We start from the raw sequence: 19,136 nt of genomic DNA, 5'->3' as shown, positions 1-19,136 counted from the left end.
GGGCGGGGCTTAGAGGGCGGGGCTGGAAAGGAGTGGGGCCAGATGGGGGCAAGGCCTTGGAAGTGGGTGGGGTCAGCCCAAAGGGGTGGGGCTTACGGGGGTGCGGATGGAAGGGGTGGGGTTAGTAAGGGGCGTGGCCGGAAGGGCTGGGGCCGGAAGGGGCGGGGCTTAGGGCCCGGAAGGGGCGGGGCTTACGGGGTGTGTCTGGAAGGGGCAGGGCATACAAGGGGCGTGGCCGGGAATGGGCTGGACCAGGAAGGGGCGGGGCTTAAATGAGTGGGGCCGGAAGGGGCGGGGCAAGAAGGGTGGCAAGGTCTTGGAAGTGGGGGGGGGGTCAGCCAAAGGGGCGGGGCTTCTGGGTGGTGGGACCGTAAGGGGCGTGTTTGAAATGGGTGGGGCCGGGACGAGCTGGGGCCGGAAGGGGCGGGGCTTAAAGGGGAGAGGCTGGAAGGGGCGAGGCCTTGGAAATGGTTGGGTTCAGCCCAAAGGGAGGGTCATATAGGGGAGAGGTCAGAAGGGGCGGGGCCTTAAGGGGTGGGGCTGGAAAGGGCGAGGCCTTGAAAGTGTGGGGGGGGTCAGCCTAAGGGGGCGGGGCTTAAGGGGATGGGACCAGAAGGGGCGGGACTTGGGAGCAGTGCCTGAAGGGGCGTGGCCGGAAGTGGGTGCTGCCGGAAGTGAGCGTGGCCTTGTATCATGGGTGGGCCAGAAGTGGGCGTGGCCGGAAGTGGGCGTGTCATTTGGGGGCATTGGGGGGGGAGTGGGCGTGGCCTCAACACACCCATTGTTCCCATCAGGAACTGCAAAGGGGGGGGTTGGGGGGAGCGCAGGGACGGGGTGGGGTGGGGTGGGGACCGGAAGTGGGCGTGGCCGGAAGTGGGCGTGTCGTTGGGCTGAAATGGGCGTGGCCTCAGAACACCCATTGATCCCATCAGGAACTGCAAGGGGGGGGTGTGTGGGTGGGAGGGAGCAGGGATGGGGGGGTCGGGTCCAGAAGTGGGCGTGGCCGGAAGCGGGCGTGGCCGGATGTGGGCATTCCGTCGGGGCGGAAGTGGGCGTGGCCTCAACACACCCATTGTTTCCATCAGGAACTGCAAGGGGGGAGGGGGTGTGTGTGTGGGGGGGGGGGGGGGGGGTGGCAAGGATGGGGGCGTGGCCGGAAGTGGGCGTGGCCGGAAGCGGGCGTGGCCGGATGTGGGCATTCCATCGGGGCGGAAGTGGCCGTGGCCTCAACACACCCATTGTTCCCATCAGGAACTGCAAGGGGGGGGGGGGGGGGGGGGGGGGGGGGGGGGGGGGGGGGGGGGCGCAAGGATGGGGGCGTGGCCGGAAGTGGGCGTGGCCGGAAGCGGGCGTGGCCGGATGTGGGCATTCCGTCGGGGCGGAAGTGGGCGTGGCCTCAACACACCCATTGTTTCCATCAGGAACTGCAAGGGTGTGTGTGTGTGGGGGGGCCAAGGATGGGGGCGTGGCCGGAAGTGGGCGTGGCCGGAAGCGGGCGTGGCCGGATGTGGGCATGCCATGGGGGCGGAAGTGGGCGTGGCCTCAACACACCCATTGTTTCCATCAGGAACTGCAAGGGTGGGTGTGGGGGGGGGGGGGGCAAGGATGGGGGCGTGGCCGGAAGTGGGCGTGGCCGGAAGCGGGCGTGGCCGGAAGCGGGCATGCCATGGGGCGGAAGTGGGCGTGGCCTCAACACACCCATTGTTTCCATCAGGAACTGCAAGGGGGGGTGTGGGGGGAGGGGGCCCAAGGATGGGGGCGTGGCCGGAAGTGGGCGTGGCCGGAAGCGGGCGTGGCCGGATGTGGGCATTCCGTCAGGGCGGAAGTGGGCGTGGCCTCAACACACCCATTGCTCCCATCAGGAACTGCAAGGGTGGGTGTGGGGGGGGCAAGGATGGGGGCGTGGCCGGAAGTGGGCGTGGCCGGAAGTGGGCGTGGCCTCACCCGTGCCCCCCGCGGGCGGCGAACATCTCGTGGAAGGGGAACTGGCGGTGCAGGTCCTTCTCAATGGCGTCCAACCAACGCGCGTCGCCCGGCTGCCGCTCCAGCTCCTGGGGGGGGGGGGGGGGCACACGGGGACCCCATACGGACCCCATAGGGACGCATTGGGATCCGTAGGAATCCATAAGGACACATTGGGACCCCATAGGAACACATAGGAACACATTGAGAGCCCGTAACAACACATTGGGATCCCATAAGGACACATTGAGACACCATAGGGGCGCATTGGGACCCCATAGGGACACACAGGGACACATTGGGACCCCATAACAACACATTGGGATCCCATAAGAACACACTGAGACACCATAGGGATGCATTGGGACCCCATAGGAACACATGGGGACGCATTGGGATCCATAGGGATGCATTGGGACGCATTGGGACCCCATAGGAACACATTGAGACCCCATAACAGAACATAGGTATCCCACAAGGACACCTTGAAACCCCATAGGGATGCATTGGGACCCCATAGAGACCCATAGGGATGCATTAGGGCCCCATAGGAACACATTGAGAGCCCATAACAACACATTGGGATCCCGTAAGGACACATTGAGACACCATAGGGAGGCATTGGGACCCCATAGGAATCCATAAGGACACATTGGGACCCCATAGGAACACAGTGAGAGCGCCCCCACATCCCCCCCACTGCCCCCCATTGACCCCCACATTGACCCCCCCACCAACCCCACGCCCCCCATTGACTCCCCCCCACCCCCCACTGCCCCCCATTGCCCCCCACACCTCCCCACTGACCCCCCACATCCCCCATTGCCCCCCCACATCCCCCCCATTGCCCCCCATTGCCCCCCACACCCCGCCCACATCCCCCACATCCCCCCCACTGCCCCCCATTGCCCCCCATCCCCCCCACTGCCCCCCATTGCCCCCCATTGCCCCCCCACTGCCCCCCATTGCCCCCCATCCCCCCCACTGCCCCCCATTGCCCCCCATTGCCCCCCCACTGCCCCCCATTGCCCCCCATCCCCCCCACACCCACCACATCCCCCCTACTGCCCCCATTGACCCCCCATCCCCCCCCACTGCCCCCCATTGTCCCCCACATTGATCCCCCCCACCCCCCACTGCCCCCCATTGTCCCCCCATCCCCCCCCCACTGCCCCCCATTGACCCCCACATTGACCCCCCCCACCCCCCACTGCCCCCCATCCCCCCCCACACCCCCACTGCCCCCCGACATCCCCCCCATTGCCCCCCATTGACCCCCCACTGCCCCCCCATCCCCCCCGCCCCCCATTGCCCCCCCACATCCCCCCCACTGCCCCCCATTGACCCCCCCCACCCCCCCTACCCCCACTGCCCCCCATTGCTCCCCATTGACCCCCCACACCCCCCCCGTGCCCCCCATTGCCCCCCCACATCCCCCCCACTGCCCCCCATTGCCCCCCACTGCCCCCCATCCCCCCCCTGCCCCCCATTGCCCCCCACACACCCCCACATCCCCCCCCATTGACTCCCCCTACCCCCCCTACCCCCACTGCTCCCCATCCCCCCCGCCCCCCATTGCCCCCCACATCCCCCCCACTGCCCCCCCCATTGCCCCCCACACCTCCCCATTGACCCCCCCATCCTCCCCATTGCCCCCCATTGACCCCCCCCACCCCCCCCTTCCCCCATTGCCCCCCCACATCCCCCCCACTGCCCCCCATTGCCCCCCCATCCCCCCCCACACCCCCACTGCCCCCCGACATCCCCCCCATTGCCCCCCATTGACCCCCCACTGCCCCCCCACATCCCCCCCCCCTGCCCCCCCATCCCTCCCATCCCCCCCTGCCCCCCATTGCCCCCCCACATCCCCCCACTGCCCCCCCATCCCCCCCTGCCCCCCATTGACCCCCCATCCCCCCCCACTGCCCCCCATTGCCCCCCCACACCCCCCCCACATCCCCCCCACTGCCCCCCATTGACCCCCCCACCCCCCCCACATCCCCCCCCATTGACTCCCCCCACCCCCCCCACCCCCCATTGCCCCCCCATCCCCCCCCACACCCCCACTGCCCCCCGACATCCCCCCCATTGCCCCCCATTGACCCCCACATTGACCCCCCCCAGCCCCCACTGCCCCCCCACCCCCCCCCACACCCCCACTGCCCCCCGACATCCCCCCCATTGCCCCCCATTGACCCCCCACACCCCCCCCACATCCCCCCCCATTGACTCCCCCTACCCCCCCTACCCCCACTGCTCCCCATCCCCCCCCGCCCCCCATTGCCCCCCCCACATCCCCCCCACTGCCCCCCATTGCCCCCCCCACCCCCCACTGCCCCCCCCATTGCTCCCCACACCTCCCCATTGACCCCCCCCATCCTCCCCATTGCCCCCCATTGACCCCCCCCACCCCCCCCTTCCCCCATTGCCCCCCCACATCCCCCCCACTGCCCCCCCATCCCCCCCCACACCCCCACTGCCCCCCGACATCCCCCCATTGCCCCCCATTGACCCCCCACTGCCCCCCCACATCCCCCCCACTGCCCCCCCATCCCCCCCCGCCCCCCATTGCCCCCCCACATCCCCCCCACTGCCCCCCCCATTGCCCCCCACACCTCCCCATTGACCCCCCCATCCTCCCCATTGCCCCCCATTGACCCCCCCCACCCCCCCCTTCCCCCATTGCCCCCCCACATCCCCCCCACTGCTCCCCATTGCCCCCCCATCCCCCCCCACACCCCCACTGCCCCCCGACATCCCCCCCATTGCCCCCCATTGACCCCCCACTGCCCCCCCACATCCCCCCCCTGCCCCCCCATCCCCCCCATCCCCCCCTGCCCCCCATTGCCCCCCCACATCCCCCCACTGCCCCCCCATCCCCCCCTGCCCCCCATTCCCCCCACATCCCCCCCATGGCCCCCCATTGCCCCCCACACCCTGCCCACGTCCCCCCCACCCCCCCCCACTGCCCCCTATTGACCCCCCACCCCCCCCCCATTGCCCCCTATTGACCCCCCACCCCCCCCCATTGCCCCCCACTGCCCCCCACATCCCCCCATTGCCCACCTGGAACCTCCCGGGGTTGTGCATCTGCAGCTCATGGCTGCCGGACAGCAGCTGCCACGCGCGGGCGCGCAGCGACGACGGGACGCCCTTCCGGCACCGCAGCTTCACCTGCCCCACACACGGACCCATAGCGCCCCATAGCCGGACCCATAGAGCCCCATAGAGCCCCATAGAGCCACATAGAGCCGCATAGAGCCGCATAGAGCCGCATAGAGCCACATAGAGCCACATAGAGCCCCACACACGGACCCATAGCGCCCCATAGCGCCCCATAGAGCCCCACAGAGCCCCATAGAGCCACATAAGAGCCACATCAGAGCCACATCAGAGCCCCACACACGGACCCATAGCACCCCATAGCACCCCATAGAGCCCCACAAAGCCACATAGAGCCACATAGAGCCGCATAGAGCCCCACAGAGCCCCATAGAGCCCCACAGAGCCACATAGAGCCACATAGAGCCGCATAGAGCCGCATAGAGCCGCATAGAGCCCCACACACGGACCCATAGCGCCTCATAGCCGGACCCATAGCACCCCATAGAGCCCCATAGAGCCACATAGAGCCACACAGAGCCCCATAGAGCCCCATAGAGCCGCATAGAGCCGCATAGAGCCACATAGAGCCACATAGAGCCACATAGAGCCACATAGAGCCCCACACACGGACCCATAGCGCCCCATAGCCGGACCCATAGCACCCCATAGAGCCCCATAGAGCCACATAGAGCCACACAGAGCCCCATAGAGCCCCATAGAGCCGCATAGAGCCGCATAGAGCCACATAGAGCCACATAGAGCCACATAGAGCCCCACACACGGACCCATAGCGCCCCATAGCCGGACCCATAGCGCCCCATAGCGCCCCATAGAGCCCCATAGAGCCCCACACACGGACCCATAGCGCCCCACAGAGCCCCATAGAGCCACATAGAGCTCCACAGAGCCACATAGAGCCGCATAGAGCCACATAGAGCCACATAGAGCCCCACACACGGACCCATAGCGCCCCATAGCCGGACCCATAGTGACCCATAGAGCCCCATAGAATCACATAGAGCCGCATACAGCCGCATAGAGCGCCACACACGGACCCATAGCGCCCCATAGCCGGACCATAGTGCCCCATAGCGCCCCATAACCAGAGCCATAGCGCCCCATAGCATCCCATAGCGCCCCACAGCACCCCATAGCGCCCCATAGTACCCCATAGCGCCCCATAACCAGAGCCATAGTGCCCCATAGCATTTCATAGCGCCCCATAACCAGAGCCATAGCACCCCATAGCATCCCATAGCGCCCCACACCACCCCATAGTGCCCCACACCACCCCATAGCGCCCCATAACCAGACCCATAGTAGCCCATAGCACCCCATAGCGCTCCATAGCGCCCCATAGTACCCCATAGTGCCCCATAGCGCCCCACAGCACCCCATAGCGCCCCACAGTGCCCCATAGCACCCCACAGCGCCCCATAGCACCCCATAGAGCCCCATAGTGCCCCACAGCACCCCATAGCGCCCCATAGTACCCCATAGCGCCCCACAGCACCCCACAGCACCCCATAGCGCCCCATAGTATCCCATAGCGCCCCATAGCGCCCCACAGCACCCCATAGCGCCCCATAGCGCCCCACAACGCCGCTATGGGGCAGACCCACCTTCTGGTAGCGCCGGGTCAGCCATTTGTCCCAATGGGAGAACATCTCGAGCCACTTCAGCTCCCTCTGCCGCGCCACATCCACCGGCACTGAGCTCTCCCTGTGGGGCACAGCCCCATAAGTGTGGGGCGCCGCCCCATAAGTGCGCTCCATACAATCCTCCCCCCCACCCCCCCACCCCAAAACCCGCCCCTGTGCTTAGAGAAATCCCATTTAGAGAAGCCATGGGGAAGGTTATGGGGATGCGCCACTTATGGGGCGCTGTGGGGCGGGAGGGGACCGCCCACGCTATGGGGTGGGAGAGAAACGCCCACGCTATGGGTCTCTATGGGGCTCTATGAGGTGCTATGGGGCAGGAGGGGACTGCCCGTGCTGTGGGGCACTATGGGGCAGGAGGCGAATTGCTCACCCTATGGGGCATTATGGGCAGGAGGAGGAATGCCCACACTATGGGGCGCTATGGGGCTCTACGGGGCACTATGGGGCTTCATGGGGCACAGTGGGGCACTATGGGGCTTTATGGGGTGCAGTGGGGCTCTATGGGGTCACTATGGGGCTCTATGGGGCACTGTGAGGCACAGTGGGGTTCTATGGGTCTTTTTGGGGCTCTAAGGGTCTCTATGGGGCACTATGGGGTCTCTATGGGGGTCTATGGGGTCTCTATGGGGCTCTGTGCGGCGCTATGGGGCTCTGTGAGGTTCTATGAAGTCTCTATGGGTCTCTATGGGTCTCTATGGAGTTGTATGGGGCTTTATGGGGTGCAGTGGGGTTCTACGGGGTCACTATGGAGCTCTATGGTGTGCTGTGGGGCACTGTGGGGCACAGTGGGGCAGCTATGGGACTCTACGGGGCACTATGGGGCACAGTGGGGTTCTATGGGTCTTTTTGGGGCTCTAAGGGTCTCTATGGAGCACTATGGGGTCTCTATGGGGTTGTATGGGGTCTCAATGGGTCTCTACAGGTCCCTGTGGGTCTCTATGGGGCACTATGGGTCTCTATGGGGTTGTATGGGGTCTCAATGGGTCTCTACAGGTCCCTGTGGGTCTCTACGGGGCACTATGGGTCTCTATGGGGCACTATGCGGTCTCAGTGGGTCTGTACATGTCCCTGTGGGTCTCTACGGGGCACTATGGGTCTCTATGGGGTTGTATGGGGTCTCAGTGGGTCTCTACAGGTCCCTATGGGTCTCTATGGGGCACTATGGGTCTCTATGGGGTTGTATGGGATCTCAGTGGGTCTCTACTGGTCCCTATGGGTCTCTACGGGGCACTATGGGTCTCTATGGGGCATTATGGGTCTCTATGGGGCACTATGGGGTCTCAATGGGTCTCTACAGGTCCCTATGGGTCTCTACGGGGCACCCTGGGTCTCTATGGGGCACTATGGATCTCTATGGGTCTCTATGGGGCACCCTGGGTCTCCATGGGGCACCATGGGTCTGTATGGGGCACTATGGGGTCTCAGTGGGTCTCTACATGTACCTGTGGGTCTCTATGGGGCACTATGGGTCTCTATGGGGCACTATGGGTCTCAGTGGGTCTCTACAGGTCCCTATGGGTCTCTATGGGGCACTATGAGTCTCTATGGGGTTGTATGGGGTCTCAGTGGGTCTCTACTGGTCCCTATGGGTCTCTACGGGGCACTATGGGTCTCCATTGGGCACTACGGGGTCTCAGTGGGTCTCTACACATCCCTGTGGGTCTCTACGGGGCACTATGGGTCTCTATGGGGTTGTACGGGGTCTCAATGGGTCTCTACTGGTCCCTGTGGGTCTCTACAGGGCACTATGGGTCTCTATGGGGCACTATGGGGTCTCAGTGGGTCTCTACAGGTCCCTATGGGTCTCTATGGGGCACTATGGGTCTCTATGGGGTTGTATGGGGTCTCAATGCGTCTCTACAGGTCCCTGTGGGTGTCTATGGGGCACTATGGGTCTCTATGGGGTTGTATGGGGTCTCAGTGGGTCTCTACATGTCCCTGTGGGTCTCTATGAGACACTATGGGGTCTCAGTGGGTCTCTACACGTCCCTGTGGGTCTCTACGGGGCACTATGGGTCTCTATGGGGTTGTATGGGGTCTCAGTGGGTCTCTACAGATCCCTATGGGTCTCTACGGGGCACCCTGAGTGTCTATGGGGCACTATGGGTCTCTATGGGGTTGTATGGGGTCTCAATAGGTGTCTCTCTATGGGGCACAATGGGTCTCTATGGGGCGGACTCACGGCGTCTCGCAGTACTGGCTGCCCCCCAGGAAGCCGTAGCGGTCGGTGCGGCGGAACGTGGGACCCCCCAACTCCGAATCCGACCCCACGGAGCTGACGTCGTCGGGGAAGGAGCTGAGAGACCCCGAGAGGACGCTGACCGAGTCGGGGTCCGCCCCACAGCGCGGAGAGGGGATGCCGGGCCCCAGGCTGCTGTGGGACCCCCGCGTGGGGCCGTTGGCCGCTGGGGGGCATCGGGGTTCCGTGGGGTCCCATAGCGCCGTTGGTGCGGTAGGGGTGGATTCGGGGGGCTCCAAGATGGCCGAAGGTGTTGGGGGCAAGATGGCCGACGGTGGGGTCTCGGAGTCCAAGATGGCCGATGGGGGGGTGGGGGTCATCTCCTTTGACCCCAAGATGGCTGACGGTGGGGTCTCGGAGTCCAAGATGGCCGACAGGGGGGTGGGGGTCGTCTCCTTTGACCCCAAAGTCGCCGATGTTGGGGTGGGGGTCTCGGAGTCCAAGATGGCCGACGGGGGGGTGGGGGTCGTCTCCTTTGGCCCCAAGATGGCTGACGGTGGGGTCTTGGAGTCCAAGATGGCCGACAGGGGGGTGGGGGTCATCTCCTTTGACCCCAAAGTCGCCGATGTTGGGGTGGGGGTCTCGGAGTCCAAGATGGCCGATGGGGCGGTGGGGGTCATCTCCTTTGACCCCAAGATGGCCGACGGTGGGGTCTCGGAGTCCAAGATGGCTGACGGGGCGGTTGGGGTCATCTCCTTTGACCCCAAGATGGCCGACGGTGGGGTCTCGGAGTCCAAGATGGCCGACGGGGCGGTGGGGGTCATCTCCTTTGGCCCCAAGATGGCCGACGGTGGGGTCTTGGAGTCCAAGATGGCCGACAGGGGGGTGGGGGTCGTCTCCTTTGACCCCAAAGTCGTCGATGTTGGGGTGGGGGTCTCGGAGTCCAAGATGGCCGACGGGGGGGTGAGGGTCGTCTCCTTTGGCCCCAAGATGGCCGACGTTGGGGTCTCGGAGTCCAAGATGGCCGACGGGGGGGTGGGGGTCGTCTCCTTTGACCCCAAAGTCGTCGATGTTGGGGTGGGGGTCTCGGAGTCCAAGATGGCCGACGGGGCGGTTGGGGTCATCTCCTTTGACCCCAAGATGGCCGACGGTGGGGTCTCGGAGTCCAAGATGGCCGACGTTGGGGTGGGGGTCATCTCTGTTGACCCCAAGATGGCCGACGTTGGGGTCTCGGAGTCCAAGATGGCCGACATTGGGGTGGGAGTCATCTCTGTTGACCCCAAGATGGCCGACGTTGGGGTCGCAGAGTCCAAGATGGCTGACGGCGGTGTGGGGGTCGTCTCCTTTGGCCCCAAGATGGCCGACGGTGGGGTCTCAGAGTCCAAGATGGCTGACGTTGGGGTGGGGGCCGTCACCTTTGACCCCAAGATGGCCGACGGTGGGGTCTCGGAGTCCAAGATGGCCGACGGGGGGGTGGGGGTCATGACCTTTGACCCCAAAGTTGTTGACGTTGGGGTGGGGGTCTCGGAGTCCAAAATGGCTGATGGGCGGTTGGGGGTCGTCACCTTTGACCCCAAGATGGCCGACATTGGAGTAGAGGTCGTGACCTTTGACCCTAAGATGGCGGATGTCGGATCCAAGCTGGCCGTCATGGGGGTGGGGGTCGTCACCTTTGACCCCAAACTGGTGGGCGTTGACCTCGCTGCGCTCTCATTGGCTGACCTTGACCCCAAGATGGCGGGTGTTGACCTCGGAGAGCTCTGATTGGCCAATTCTGGAGCCAACACGGCAGGCGTTGCCCTCATTGAGCTCTCATTGGCTGACCTTGCCAACAAGATGGCCAACGTCGATCTCGCAGCGCTCCCATTGGTTGATTCACGCACCAAGATGGCCGACGCCGACTTCTCAGCACTCTCATTGGTTGACTTCGCCCGCGAGATGGCGGAAGTTGACCCCGCAGCGCTCCCATTGGCTGGCTCAGACACCAAGATGGCCGCCGCGCCCACTTCCGGTCCCACCTTGGAGGCTGCTGGGCCTTCATTGGCCGACAGCGACCCCACAGCGGCGCCCTTTGACCCCAAGATGGCCGCCGCGGACCCCCGGCTGCGTTCTGCCTCCTGATTGGCCAACGCTGACCCCACGCTGCCGGACGTCGACCCCCCATCCCCACGTGACCCCACGCTGACCCCCGCTGAGCCCACGTCGGCCTCCGTCGACCCCAAATGGGGGTCAACCGGCCCCAAACCGGCGGACGTCGCACCCCCGCCGTCACGTGACCTCGCCGCGACCCCCGGCGGCCCCGCACTGACCTCCGGCGGCCTCCCGTCGCCCTCCGCCGCCCCCGAGCCACCGCCCCCCGCGCCCGCACAGCGTCGCCCCCGCCCTGCGGCGGCCATCTTGGGGCGGGGCGGGGGCCGCGGGGGCCCCGTCGCTATGGGCCGCGTTTCCATGGCGACGCCCGGGGCTCCGACGGCGGCCGAGAGCCCCCGGCCGTTGCCTTGGAGATGCGCGCGCACCGCCGCGCCCGCTTCCGCCTCCGCGGGCCAATGGGAGGGAGGCACAGCCCACTTCCGGCCCCTTACTTCCGGCTTGTCCGACTTCCGGTGTTTCTTTTCCGGGTTCCGGTCGGAGCGGGGCCGCTATTGCCGCGCGACCGTCCCCGCGGTTCGACCATTCGACTTCCGGTTACACCGTTTTCCGTTTCCGGTGGAGCCATGGAGACGGCCTCGCGTTTCCCGCCCACCCGTTGCTAGGCAACCGGGCCCCATTCTTCCCCACATTCCCCGCTTTTTGCCCCAAAATCAACACCGGAAACCGCTCCGAAATTCTGCCCCCCCCCACCCCTCTCAATTCACCCCACAGTCGCCCAATTTCCCACCTTATTCTCCCCGCTCAGGACCTTCGATTTGCCCAAAATCCCATCAAATTTCCCCAAATCCACCTCAGCTCCCCCAATTTCTCCCATTTCTCCCCCAGTTTCCCTCCAAAGCCCCTCAGGACCCCCGAATTTCCCCCCGTTTACCGCCCGCTCTGTGAGCGAGCGCCCTACTTCCGGTCCCCCTCCCTCCTCTCCTCTCTATGGTGCTGGAGGACCGAGTGTGGCCCCGCCCCTCTCGCTCCCATTGGCGGAGGCGCCGCGAGGTCGCATCCCATTGGCTGAGGGCGTTGACTACATCTCCCGGCAGCCCCCGCGCAGCCGCCATGTTGGGGGGAGACGGAGGACCCGCAACGTTCCCAAATATCCCCCAAAAGCGGCTCCAAAACGGCACGGAAACGACTCCAAATGTGTCCTATGTCCCCAGTAACGTCATCAAACGTCCGAAGATGCCAACAATGTTCCCCAAATGTTCCTATTTCTGCCCCATCGTCACAAATGTACGCAGTGTTGCCCCAGAAATTCGTTTGTAATGGCTCAGAATGGCTTTAAATAGCCCAAATAATCTCAAGATGATCCGAAACTTCCCCAAAATATCCTTGAAATGGGTCAAAATACCCCCCAATGACCTTTATATCCCCATTTGTGTCTTAAAGTCTTAAAAGCCTGAAAAAAAATCCTACTAATGGTCCAGAAACCCCCCCAAAATGTCACCAATGTCCCCACCGACCCCAAATATCCCTAAAATGACACAAACGTCCCCAATGGTGTCCCAAAATGCCCCGAATTCTCCCAAGGAATTCCCCAAATCACCAAAATTGTCCAAAATGCCCCCAAAGAACGCCACAAAAGTCCCATTTTGTTCTCCAAAATGGACCGAATGTTCACAATAACGCCTTCAAATGCCCCAAATTGTCCCCAGGAATGACTCCGAACCTCTGAAAATGCTCCCAAAGCCCCAAAATGCCCCCAAACGCCCTCGAAATGACACAAATAGAGGAAATGACGCCCCCAAATTCCCCACGTTTCTCCTCAGCTGCCCCAGAGGTCCACAATTGTGTCCCCAACTGCCCCAAACGCCCCCCAAAATGACCCACAATCTTTCGTTGCCCCGCAAACCCCGCCCAGTCTCATAAATATGTAGTAGATATGCAAACCAAACCACGCCCACTGCCACAAGCCGCGCCCAATCGCCGTTGAGCCACGCCCACCGTCCTTAAGCCACGCCCCTCGACCGCCTCAGAGCTCGCGTGCTCTCATCGCGCATGCGCGCCGACAGGCCGTTGGTTCTGCACATGCGCATTGAGGCGGTGCCCGTTGTCCGCAGATTCGCCAGCCGAGCAGCTCTTTAAACACAACCCTTTGAAGGACCTTAAAATAGTGCTGTTAATTTCTCTACTAGGAAACACCTCTGTCGGGCCTGGAATGTAGAGGAAAGGAGGAAAAAAGGAGGAAAACCTGAGTAGAAAATCGGCGAATGTGCGGACGAGTGGCGGTTTGCGGCAGATTCGCCGCGGGCGCGGTGGTGTTGAGCGGCCGCAAGCGGCTGCGCGGAACCTCCCGATGGGTGATTTGCACTAGGAGGTGTTTCTCATAAAAAAAAAAAAAAGCTATGAGGTAAACGGAGATGAAAAGAGGCGAAAAAAAATAGAAATCGGTTTTTTTTTTTTAGATTTTTTTTTTCTTTTTGTGGCGAATGTGCGGCTTGGGAAAGCGCGGGGGGTGAAGGAGGCGATCTCGCGAGATTTGGCGCGGCGCGAGCTCGGCCGTTGGCTCCACCTCCGGCCCCGCCCCTCCCGGTCCCGCGGCGGCGGCGGCGGCGGTTCCGCTCCGTTCCGCTCCGTTCCGTTCCGCCCCGCCCCCCGCGCTCTCCCCCGGCCTTGAGGGGTCCCCACCGGGCCCGGAGCGCCGCGCTATTCCCCCCCCCCGCGAGGGGCGGCAGCGGCAGGTGAGGGCGGGCGGGACCCGGGTAGGGAGAGGTGCGGGGAACGGGGGGCGGGAGGGGGAAGGGGGATGAGGGGAAATGGGGGGGGGGGCAAGGGGGGTGAGGGGAAATTGGGGGTGTGTGTTGGGGTTGTCTGAGGGAATTTGTGTGGGGGGGTCGGGGAATGGGGGGGTGAGGGGAAATTGGGCCGGGTTTGGGGGAAAATGGGGGTGAATTTGGGGGGTCTGAGGTGATTGGGGGGGTGAGGTAAAACTGGGGGGAAATGAGGTAAATGTGGGGATGTGAGGTAAAACTGGGGGGAAATAGGGGGAAAATGGGGGAAATGTGGGGATCTGAGGTAAATATTGGGAGGAGAATGAGGTAAATGTGGGAGATGTGAGGTAAAACTGGGGGGAAATGGGGGAAATGTTGGGGTCTGAGGTAAATATTGGGGGGAATAGGGAGAATTTGGGGGTTGTGAGGTGAATGTTGGGGATAAGTGGGGTAAACGTGGGGGATGTGAGGTAAAACTGGGGGGCATTGGGTAAAATGGGGTGAATTTGGGGGTTCTGAGGTAAATATTGAGGGGAAATGAGATAAATGTGGGGATGTGAGGTAAAACTGGGGGGAAATAGGGGGGAAATGGGGTAAATGTGGGGATCTGAGGTAAATACTGGGAGGAGAATGAGGTGAATCTGGGAGATGTGAGGTAAAACTGGGGGGAAATGGGGGAAATGTGGGGGGTCTGAGGTAAATGTTGGGGGGAATTGGGTGAATTTGGGGGTTGTGAGGTGAATGTTGGGGATAAGTGGGGTAAACGTGGGGGATGTGAGGCAAAACTGGGGGGCATTGGGTAAAATGGGGTGAATTTGGGGGTTCTGAGGTAAATACTGGGGGGGAGGTGGGGGGATTTGGGGCTTCTGAGGCAAATATTGGGGGGAAATGAGGTAAATGTGGGGATGTGAGGTAAAACTGGGGGGAAATAGGGGGGTAATGGGGGAAATGTGGGGATCTGAGGTAAATATTGGGAGGAGAATGAGGTGAATGTGGGAGATGTGAGGTAAAACTGGGGGGAAATGGGGGAAATGTTGGGGTCTGAGGTAAATGTTGGGGGGAATAGGGAGAATTTGGGGGTTGTGAGGTGAATGTTGGGGATAAGTGGGGTAAACGTGGGGGATGTGAGGCAAAACGGGGGCATTGGGTAAAATGGGGTGAATTTGGGGGTTCTGAGGTAAATATTGGGGGGGAGATGGGGGGATTTGGGGTTTCTGAGGCAAATATTGAGGGGAAATGAGGTAAATGTCGGGATGTGAGGTAAAATGGGGGGGAAATGGGGTAGAATGAGGGGATCTGAGATAAATATTAGGGGGAAAATGGGGTAAATGTGGGGGATGTGAGATAAAAGTGGGGGGACTGGGGGAAAATTGGGTGAATTGGAGGATCTGAGGTAAATTTTGGGGGGGATTTGGGGTACATGTGGGGATCTGAGGTAAACCTGAGGGGAAATGGGGGGATTTGGGGTATCTGAGGTAAATATTGGGGGGGAAATGAGGTAAATGTGGGGGGTGTGAGGTAAAACTGGGGGGAATGGGGGGGAATTTGGGGATCTGAGGTAAATATTTGGGGGAATTTGGGGGCTCTGAGGTAAATTTTGGGGGTAAATGTGGGGGATGTGGGGGTGAAATGGAGGGAAATGGGGTGGATTTGGGGATCTGAGGTAAATATTGGGGGGGATTGGGGTAAATGTGGGGGATCTGAGATAAAACTGAGGTGAATGTGGGGGAAACTGGGGTGGATTTGGGGTCATGAGGGGAAACATGGGGGTGTTGGGGTAAACGACAGAAAATGAGATAAATATTGGGGATTTGGGGGTAAATAGCGGGGATTTGAGACAAAACTGAGGTGAATTGGGGGGAAAATGGGGTAAATATTGAGGATTTGAGGTAAACCTGAGGTGAATTTGGGGGGAAACTGAGGTAAATGTGGGGATGTGAGGAGGAGTGGGGGGTGCTGAGGTAAACGGAGGGGGAAATGGGGTAAATATTGGTGAATTTGGGATAAATAGTGGGGATTTGAGGTAAAGCTGAGAAGAATTCTGGGATGCTGAGGTGAATATTGGGGATTTGAGGTAAAACCAAAATGGATTTGGGGCTGTGAGGGGAAATGTGGGGGTGTTGGGGTAAACGGAGGGGAAAAATGGGGTAAATGCTGCAGATTTGGGGGTAAATAGTGGGGATTTGAGGTAAAACTGAGTAAAATTCCCAGGTACTGAGGCGAATATTGGGGATTTTGAGGGAAATATGGGGGATTTGAGGTAAAGCTGAGGTGAATGTGGGGGAAGCTGGGGTGGATTTGGGGCTGTGAGGGGAGATGTGGGGGTGTTGAGGTGAATTTGGGGGATTTTGGGGTAAATGTTGAGGATTTGAGGTAGAACTGAGGTGGATTTGTGGGAAACTGAAGAAGATTTGGGGGTTTTGAGGGAAATATGGGGTATTTGAGGTAAAACTGAGGGAAATTTGGGGGAAACTGAGGCGGATTTGGGGGCGTGAGGGGAGATATGGCGGTACTGAGGGGTGAAGTGGGAAAGCTGAGGTAAATATTGGGGATTTTTGGGTAATTTTTGGGGAATTGAGGAAAAACTGAGGGAAATGAGGGGGAAACTGAGGTAAATGTGGGGGTTTTGAGGGAAATATGGGGTATTTGAGGTAAAACTGAGGGAAATTTGGGGGAAACTGAGGCGGATTTGGGGGTGTAAGGGAAGATATGGAGGTACTGAGGTGTGAGGCGGGAAAGCTGAGGTAAATGTGGGGGTTTTGAGGGAAATATGGGGGATTTGGGGTCAAAATTGGGGATTTGAGGCAAAACTGACGTGGATTGGAGAAAAACTGAGGTAAATGTGAGGATTTTGAGGGAAATATTGAGGTTTTGAGATAAAACTGAGGTATAACTGGGGTGAATTTGGGGCTGTGAGGGAAGTGGAGGGGTGCTGAGGGAAATGGGGGAAACTGAGGTAAATATTGGGTATTTTGGGGTAATTATTGGGGAATTGAGGAAAAACTGAGGGAAATGAGGGGGAAACTGAGGTAAATGTGGGGGTTTTGAGGGAAATATGGGGTATTTGAGGTAAAACTGAGGAAAATTTGGGGGAGACTGAGGTGGATTTGGGAGTGTGAGGGGAGATATTGTGGTACTGAGGGGTGAAGTGGGAAAGCTGAGGAAAATATTGGGGATTTTGAGGGAAATATGGGGGATTTGGGGTCAAAATTGGGAATTTGAGGCAAAACTGACATGGATTGGAGAAAAACTGAGGTAAATGTGGGGGTTTTGAGGGAAATATGGAGGATTTGAGATAGAACTGAGGGAAATTTGGGGGAAACTGAGGTGGATTTGGGGGTGTGAGGGGAGATATGGCGGTACTGAGGTGTGAGGTGGGAAAGCTGAGGTAAATATTGGGGATTTTGAGGGAAATATGGGGGATTTGGGATCAAAATTGGGGATTTGAGGCAAAACTGACGTGGGTTGGAGTAAAGCTGAAGTAAATGTGAGGATTTTGAGGGAAATATTGAGGTTTTGAGATAAAACTGAGGTATAACTGGGGTGAATTTGGGGCTGTGAGGGAAGTGGAGGGGTGCTGAGGGAAATGGGGGAAACTGAGGTAAATATGGGGGATGTTGGGGTAAATCTAATGCGAATTTGGGGGAACTGAGGTAAATATTACGGGTTTTAAAGGAAATTTGAGGTAAATTGAGCTCAGTTTCCCCCTAAAATACTGGCATTTTAAGAGAAATATTGGAAGCTTCAGGTAAAACTGCGGTGAGTTTGGAGGTGTGAAGTAGTTATGGGTATTTTGGGGTAAATGTGGGCATTTTGAGGCAAAAGTAAGGTGGATTTGGGGGAATGGGGTGGAATTAGGAGAGCTGAGATTGTTGTGGGGGTTCTGGGGTAAGTATGGGAGTTCTGGGGTGAAGTTGAGGTAAATTTGGGGGGAACTGAGATAAATTGGGGGCAGTTGAGGTAAATGTGAGGGGTTTGCGTTAAGGATTGGAGAATGAAGGGGAATTTGGGGGGTTTTGGGGTGAATGTGGGTTTTTTGAGGTGAAACAGAGATAAATGGGATGGGAGTGAGGGGAAATATGGGGGTTGGGTGGTAAATTTGGGGGAGAATGGAGGTAACTGGGGGATATGAGAGGAATGTGTGGGGTTTGTGAGGGAAATATGGGGCACGGGGGCTTGGGGGGGGTGGAGGGAACTGAGCTCAACATGGAGGGAGATGGGTAAATTCGGGGGAAATATGGCAGTTTTGGGGTGGTTCTGGGAAACTGAAGGGCATTTGGGGGCGGATCTGGGGCATTTTGACATGAATTCGGGGTGGCTGTGGGGCGTTTTGGGACACGGGGGTGGCTCTGAGGTACTGGAGGGCATTTTGGGGTGCTCTTGGGGCATGTAAGGGTGGCTTTGGGGTGTTTTGGGAGACTGGGGGTGGCTCTGAGGTGCTGGAGGACATTTTGGGGTGGTCTTGGGGCATTTTGAGGTGGCTGTTGTACTGAAGGACATTTTGGGGTGGTTTTGGGGCATTTTAGGGTGGATTTGAAGCATTTTGGAGTGATTGTGGGGGCATTTTGGGACACTTTGGGGTCACTCTGGGCTACTGGAGGACGTTTTGGGGTGGTTTTGAGGCATTCTGGCATGAATTTGGGGTGGTTGTAGAGGAATTTGGGATGCCTTGAGATGGCTGTAGGGCATTTGAGGGCATTATGGGATGAATCTGTGTGATTTTGGGACACTGGTGCCAATGTGAAGCATTTTGGCATGAATTCGAGGTGGTTGTGGGGCATTTTGGGGTCACTGGGGGGATTTGGGCACGAATTCGGGGTGGTTGTGGTGGATTTTGGGACCCTTTGGGGTGTCCTCATCGTTGAGAGGCGCTTTGAGGTGGCTTTGAGATGTACTGAAAGCGATTTGGAATGTTTTATGGGTAATTTGAGTACTTTTGGGGCGTTTGTGATATTTTTATAGAGGTTTTGGAGCACTTTGGGGTGGTCCTGAAATACGTTGGGTGCATTTGGGGTTGTGAGGTGCCAGGGGTGGCTGGGGGGACACGGGGGGGGTTGAGGGGGAATTAGGGGCACTCTGACCCCCCCTGTACCCCTTTCCCAGTGTCAATGAGGCAGAATGGAGCCGGAGGTGGGGGGTGAGAGCCAGCGTCCCCCCAGCGTGCCGTGGCGCAGCTACAAGCTGGTGGTGGACCCTGCTCTGCGCCGCGCCCCCCAGAAGGTCTACCGCTACGATGGCGTCCACTTCAGCGTCCCCGTGAGTGCCCTAATGAGCCTCGTTAACGAGCGGCCCGCTAACGAACACCCCCTCTCCCAGGCCTTGGAGTCACCCATTGGCTGTGTTATGGTGGTTGGGGGGTTATAGTGGGGGGTTAAG

The 19,136-nt window shown here is 60.2% G+C and overlaps 3 protein-coding genes across 5 annotated transcripts in view; 1 reads left to right on the top strand and 2 right to left on the bottom strand.

Annotated features, from left to right (window-relative positions):
* Positions 1-1,810, bottom strand: part of CD2BP2 (CD2 cytoplasmic tail binding protein 2) — a 19,182-nt gene extending 17,372 nt beyond the window's left edge. Inside the window, exon 1 of the mRNA XM_040656836.1 lies at positions 1,699-1,810. Within this exon, the coding sequence (XP_040512770.1) occupies positions 1,699-1,810 (112 nt within the window). The remainder of the gene's footprint in view (positions 1-1,698) is intronic.
* A 101-nt stretch (positions 1,811-1,911) lies between these two features.
* Positions 1,912-11,429, bottom strand: LOC121108721 (TBC1 domain family member 10B-like). Of its 3 annotated transcripts, XM_040656827.2 has the most exons (6): positions 10,732-11,429; positions 9,381-10,629; positions 8,911-9,269; positions 6,690-6,789; positions 5,029-5,136; positions 1,912-2,051 (listed from the first exon to the last, which is right to left on the bottom strand). In XM_040656827.2, exons 1-6 carry the CDS (start codon positions 11,355-11,357, stop codon positions 1,941-1,943), a joined length of 2,553 nt encoding a protein of 850 aa, XP_040512761.1. In that variant the 5' UTR covers positions 11,358-11,429; the 3' UTR covers positions 1,912-1,940. The 3 variants fall into 3 exon arrangements, with proteins under 3 accessions (XP_040512761.1, XP_040512760.1, XP_040512762.1); XM_040656826.2 differs by having other exon boundaries at positions 9,381-11,429; XM_040656828.2 differs by having other exon boundaries at positions 1,914-2,051; positions 9,975-11,429.
* Positions 11,430-13,565: 2,136 nt separating this feature from the next.
* The window catches only part of LOC107050768 (histone-lysine N-methyltransferase SETD1A-like), a 56,506-nt gene continuing 50,935 nt past the window's right edge, over positions 13,566-19,136 (top strand). The window contains exons 1-2 of the mRNA XM_040656835.2: positions 13,566-13,730; positions 18,864-19,016. Of these exons, the coding sequence (XP_040512769.1) occupies positions 18,879-19,016 (138 nt within the window). The 5' untranslated portion in view covers positions 13,566-13,730; positions 18,864-18,878. The remainder of the gene's footprint in view (positions 13,731-18,863; positions 19,017-19,136) is intronic.

The sequence above is a fragment of the Gallus gallus genome (assembly GCF_016699485.2).
Source record: "Gallus gallus isolate bGalGal1 chromosome 36 unlocalized genomic scaffold, bGalGal1.mat.broiler.GRCg7b 36_unloc1, whole genome shotgun sequence".
Lineage (NCBI taxonomy): Eukaryota > Metazoa > Chordata > Aves > Galliformes > Phasianidae > Gallus > Gallus gallus.
This window is presented reverse-complemented; position numbering and strand designations above follow the sequence as displayed.

What these genes read in the sequence shown, in the direction of transcription:
- LOC121108721 (XM_040656826.2), bottom strand. Translation starts at nt 11,357, where the DNA reads ATGGAAACGCGGCCCATAGCGACGGGGCCCCCGCGGCCCCCGCCCCGC. An exon ending in TGACCCGGCGCTACCAGAAG is followed by an intron (nt 5,137 to 6,689) that starts GTGGGTCTGCCC and finishes TGTGTGGGGCAG; the next exon opens with GTGAAGCTGCGGTGCCGGAA. An exon ending in ACAACCCCGGGAGGTTCCAG is followed by an intron (nt 2,052 to 5,028) that starts GTGGGCAATGGG and finishes CCCCCCCCCCAG; the next exon opens with GAGCTGGAGCGGCAGCCGGG.